This window comes from Pempheris klunzingeri, chromosome 20 (assembly GCF_042242105.1).
Source record: "Pempheris klunzingeri isolate RE-2024b chromosome 20, fPemKlu1.hap1, whole genome shotgun sequence".
NCBI lineage: Eukaryota > Metazoa > Chordata > Actinopteri > Acropomatiformes > Pempheridae > Pempheris > Pempheris klunzingeri.
Window position 1 is genome coordinate 16,975,670 of NC_092031.1, and position 3,597 is coordinate 16,979,266.

Here is a 3,597-nt window from a genome sequence, read left to right on the forward strand (position 1 = left end):
TGTTTGTCAGTAAATAAGACGTCATGTTTGGAGGGCTTTGCCATTTTGTTGCCCTGTTGGATCTGTAAGACATCTTCGGGTTGTGGTTTCTGTTTTTTGTCTCTGCAGAATTACTGTGACGGCTGTTTTCCACTGACATGTTTGGCCCACTTCTTCAGCAGTATTTCCGCATTCAGAGAAATCAATGCCGACCCCTCTTAGCTCTCAAAAACTCGATGGAGGGTACTCACTCCCCTCAGATCTCTCTCTACCATAAGTAAATTAGTGTTTTTCCAGCACACCCATAGAACATCCACTCTCCGATCCTGTGTCTTGTTTCGACTTTGGTCTTCCAGACTTCTGACAACTCGATGGACACCTCAGTCTGTCATGCCTGAACGGCAGTCTTATTCATGTCTGATTTTAACATCGCTTGGCTCTACAGCACTGAAAATCATTTCAGTCAAGATGTATTTTTGCTCTGCCTCAGGGCGAACCAACTCAAGTTGCCTCATTAACCCAAATATTAAGAGTTTTGAGCTGGAGTCCGTGAACTTTCCCTGACCTCTGAAATCCCTTAGGAAACTATTTATTTTACACTCACTTTGTTCATGTGTCAATGTCCATGAGCAGCAGCTATTACATCACCCCCCCTGCCCCCGTATCTATGTACAGGGGTCACTTGCAGTGCCCTGGCAGGCCGAAGCCCCAAGCACCACCGTTTAGTCTTTCTGGCCTCATTGGATGTGACTGTTGCTCCTTCACCCTTATATGCTGGTTTGCAGCTCACCATTGAGCAGGGCAGCATTGTGAGTCTCCAAGTTGGCATTGATGATTGCAGCATCGTTGACCATCCTGCTCCTGTCTGCCCTGCTGTCACTGCGCTCCATCTCGTCCAGGCCTGCCACCTTTTTCAGGCACAGAACGTTCTGAAAGCTCTTCTTGAAGTTGTCCGACAGGAAGGCGTACAGGATGGGGTTGGCGCAGCTGTTGGCGTAGCCGAGCACCACGACAAAGTCGAAGGTGCTCTTCACGGCGGAGGTGGGGTTGATGGAGCTGGTGACGGAGGTGACGTTGAAAATGTAGAAAGGCAGCCAACAGAGGACGAACACTGCCACCACGATGGACACCATCCGTGTCACCTTACGCTCAGAGCGCTTGCGCTTGGTGGAGCCCACTCGCATGCCGGACGACTTCACCTGGTAAAGGAATGAACTGTCAATGGCTTAAAACTCCCAGGTATAAAAGCTCTGTTCACTCTGTGAGACAGAGAAATGTCTTTAAGTTGTTTGACATTTTGGGACATACACTTAATTGCTTTTTTAGCATAATGACTGAAAGAGCCTACGCAAGGTTTTACATAAGGTTATGTACTGGACCTTATAAGTTTATAGTCAAGACAATTTAGTACCATCTGCTATATTTTCACCATTATTCACGTAACAAATTGAATGAATGACTGTGAAATTACAATGTTCAATTTCCCTAGCTGGCCTGACAAGCCCTCCAGGGCTAACTAGCTCCAGGGCTAACAGCCATGGCGTCCTATTGTAGGCTAAAATATGTTAATGTGATGTTACATAATGTAACATTCAGTATATTATATTAAGTTAAAATAACTTGAAATGTGAAAACAGGCACTCATGGCTTCTTTAATGACACAACTCACTGTGCTGTGGGAAAAAATAGCAAACGCTGTTGTTGATCCACACATATGTTATATGTCACATTAAATTGAATCAAATATGCATGACTCAAGTGGCCAAAGTACTTTCTGTGCCAGATGGATGTTCAACCCACTAGTTCTGTAGCCAGCAATAAAATCATCTCATGATTGAATTTAGAGGAAAACGTAGATGAGAAAAGTGCATGTCATACATGGGGAGCCAAGCTCTCACCTTGACTATGATGAGCAGGTAGCACAGGCATATGACAGCCAGTGGCAGGAAGAAGCCAATGAAGAAGGTGTAGATTATGAAGGCCGTGTAATAGACGTCCTGAGGCTCTGGCCACACGATCCCACAGACAGGCACCTTGTTCAGGCCACTGAAGATCATAGTAGGTAGGATGACTAACAGTGACACACCCCATACTGTCAGGTTAATTAGCTTGGCTATGCGGGGCTTCCGCCATTTTGTAGACTTAATAGGGTGGACCACAGCCAGGTATCGATCGATGCTCATCACCATCAGACAGAAGATGCTGGTGAACTGATTGAGAGAGTCTGGGGGGGGGGGCGTGAAGGAGTGGAAAAAGAAAGGTGAGGTGGGGATTTGTATCAAGTATGTCGTATTAATAATTGCTAATGCTCTTTTTATTAAAACAAGGTGTATATAATACTTTATATAATACAGTGTGATAAAGGATGTTGGTAACACAGCTGGGATGACCAACACAGTGCAGCTAAAGTATTTATCATCTACGTTAAAGCAATAATTAAACATTGTGGGAAATACACTTTTTCCTGAGAGTTAGATGAAAAAAACAGTACCACTCTTACATCTGTTACAAATGAAGGACCTATAAATCTCACTAACTAACAAGTTATACTGGATCTTGTTAGTTAAATCCATTCAAAAACAACAGGTTGTCCAGGAAGTCACTTGGCCTATAGTGGAATCAATCTTCTGATCTAATTTTCAGCAAAAAAGCGAGTAAGTGTATTTCCCAAAATGTCAAACTATAAACAAATATCTTAGTGTTTAACAGTCTTAAATAGTAGGGATGTTCTCTTCAAATTGCAACCACAGTGAACAATGTTTTCAGGATAATTTCCCTCCCGAGGAACCGGAAAGTGAACTGCTGCTGCTGCTGAAGCATTAGCCTTCACCTGAACACCTACCTACAGTCATGATCACCCGGCACAGCACCTCCCCAAAGGGCCAGTGCACCAGAGCCAGCTGCAGGGCGATGAACGGCAGGCTCATCATGCACAGGACATCTGCCACCGCCAGGTTCAGGATGTAGATGTTGGTCACCGTCTTCATTTTGGCGTAGCGCAGGATGACATATATGACCAAGGTGTTGCCGCACAGCCCCACGCCGCATACCATGAAGTAGATGAAGGTGATGACCACCGAACTGGTCTTGTCCTGGTGGGGCTCACTGGTCTCGGAGATGTTCAGATCCAGGTCGGACTCATTCCCCTGGATGTAGCTATCGTACAGGAGGGGCTCGGGGATGGAGATGTTAGGGGGAGTCGAGAGAAAGGGCCACTGATCCAAGGCCATGATGGCTGAGAGGGGTTTAGGGTATCAAAGGGCTCCGAGTTTCTAAAGATGGTAAGAGGTAAGGGATACAGGTATAATAATGAGGGACTTTGTTGTTTAGATTAGATTGGGTCTGAGGTTAGACTTCTACTTGCTTAAAAGCGTAGATTTTACCACACTGGGCTGTAGAAAAAAGGGTAAAAGAACTTCCAGTGGGAAGTTCTACGATAGGTTTAAGGTACTGGGAATCTGAGACTTTGGGGTCTGGGGGGTTTGGGGCTCTTGGGATTGGGATGACTTGGGGATTTTCATTAACAAGGAACCACACGCATCACATTCCAGCTGCAGAGAAACAGTAAATGAACAAGACAGATCTATGGAGAGAGAGAGAACAGAGGGGAAGTAAGTA

At 45.2% G+C, this 3,597-nt stretch overlaps 1 protein-coding gene across 1 annotated transcript; it reads right to left on the bottom strand.

Moving 5' to 3' along the window:
- Nucleotides 1-708: 708 nt before the first annotated feature.
- Nucleotides 709-3,219, bottom strand: sstr2a (somatostatin receptor 2a). The gene is made up of 3 exons (XM_070851508.1): nucleotides 2,822-3,219; nucleotides 1,878-2,203; nucleotides 709-1,178 (listed from the first exon to the last, which is right to left on the bottom strand). The coding sequence occupies exons 1-3, from the start codon at nucleotides 3,207-3,209 to the stop codon at nucleotides 747-749; spliced, it is 1,146 nt and encodes a 381-aa protein (XP_070707609.1). The 5' UTR covers nucleotides 3,210-3,219; the 3' UTR covers nucleotides 709-746.
- Nucleotides 3,220-3,597: the final 378 nt, after the last annotated feature.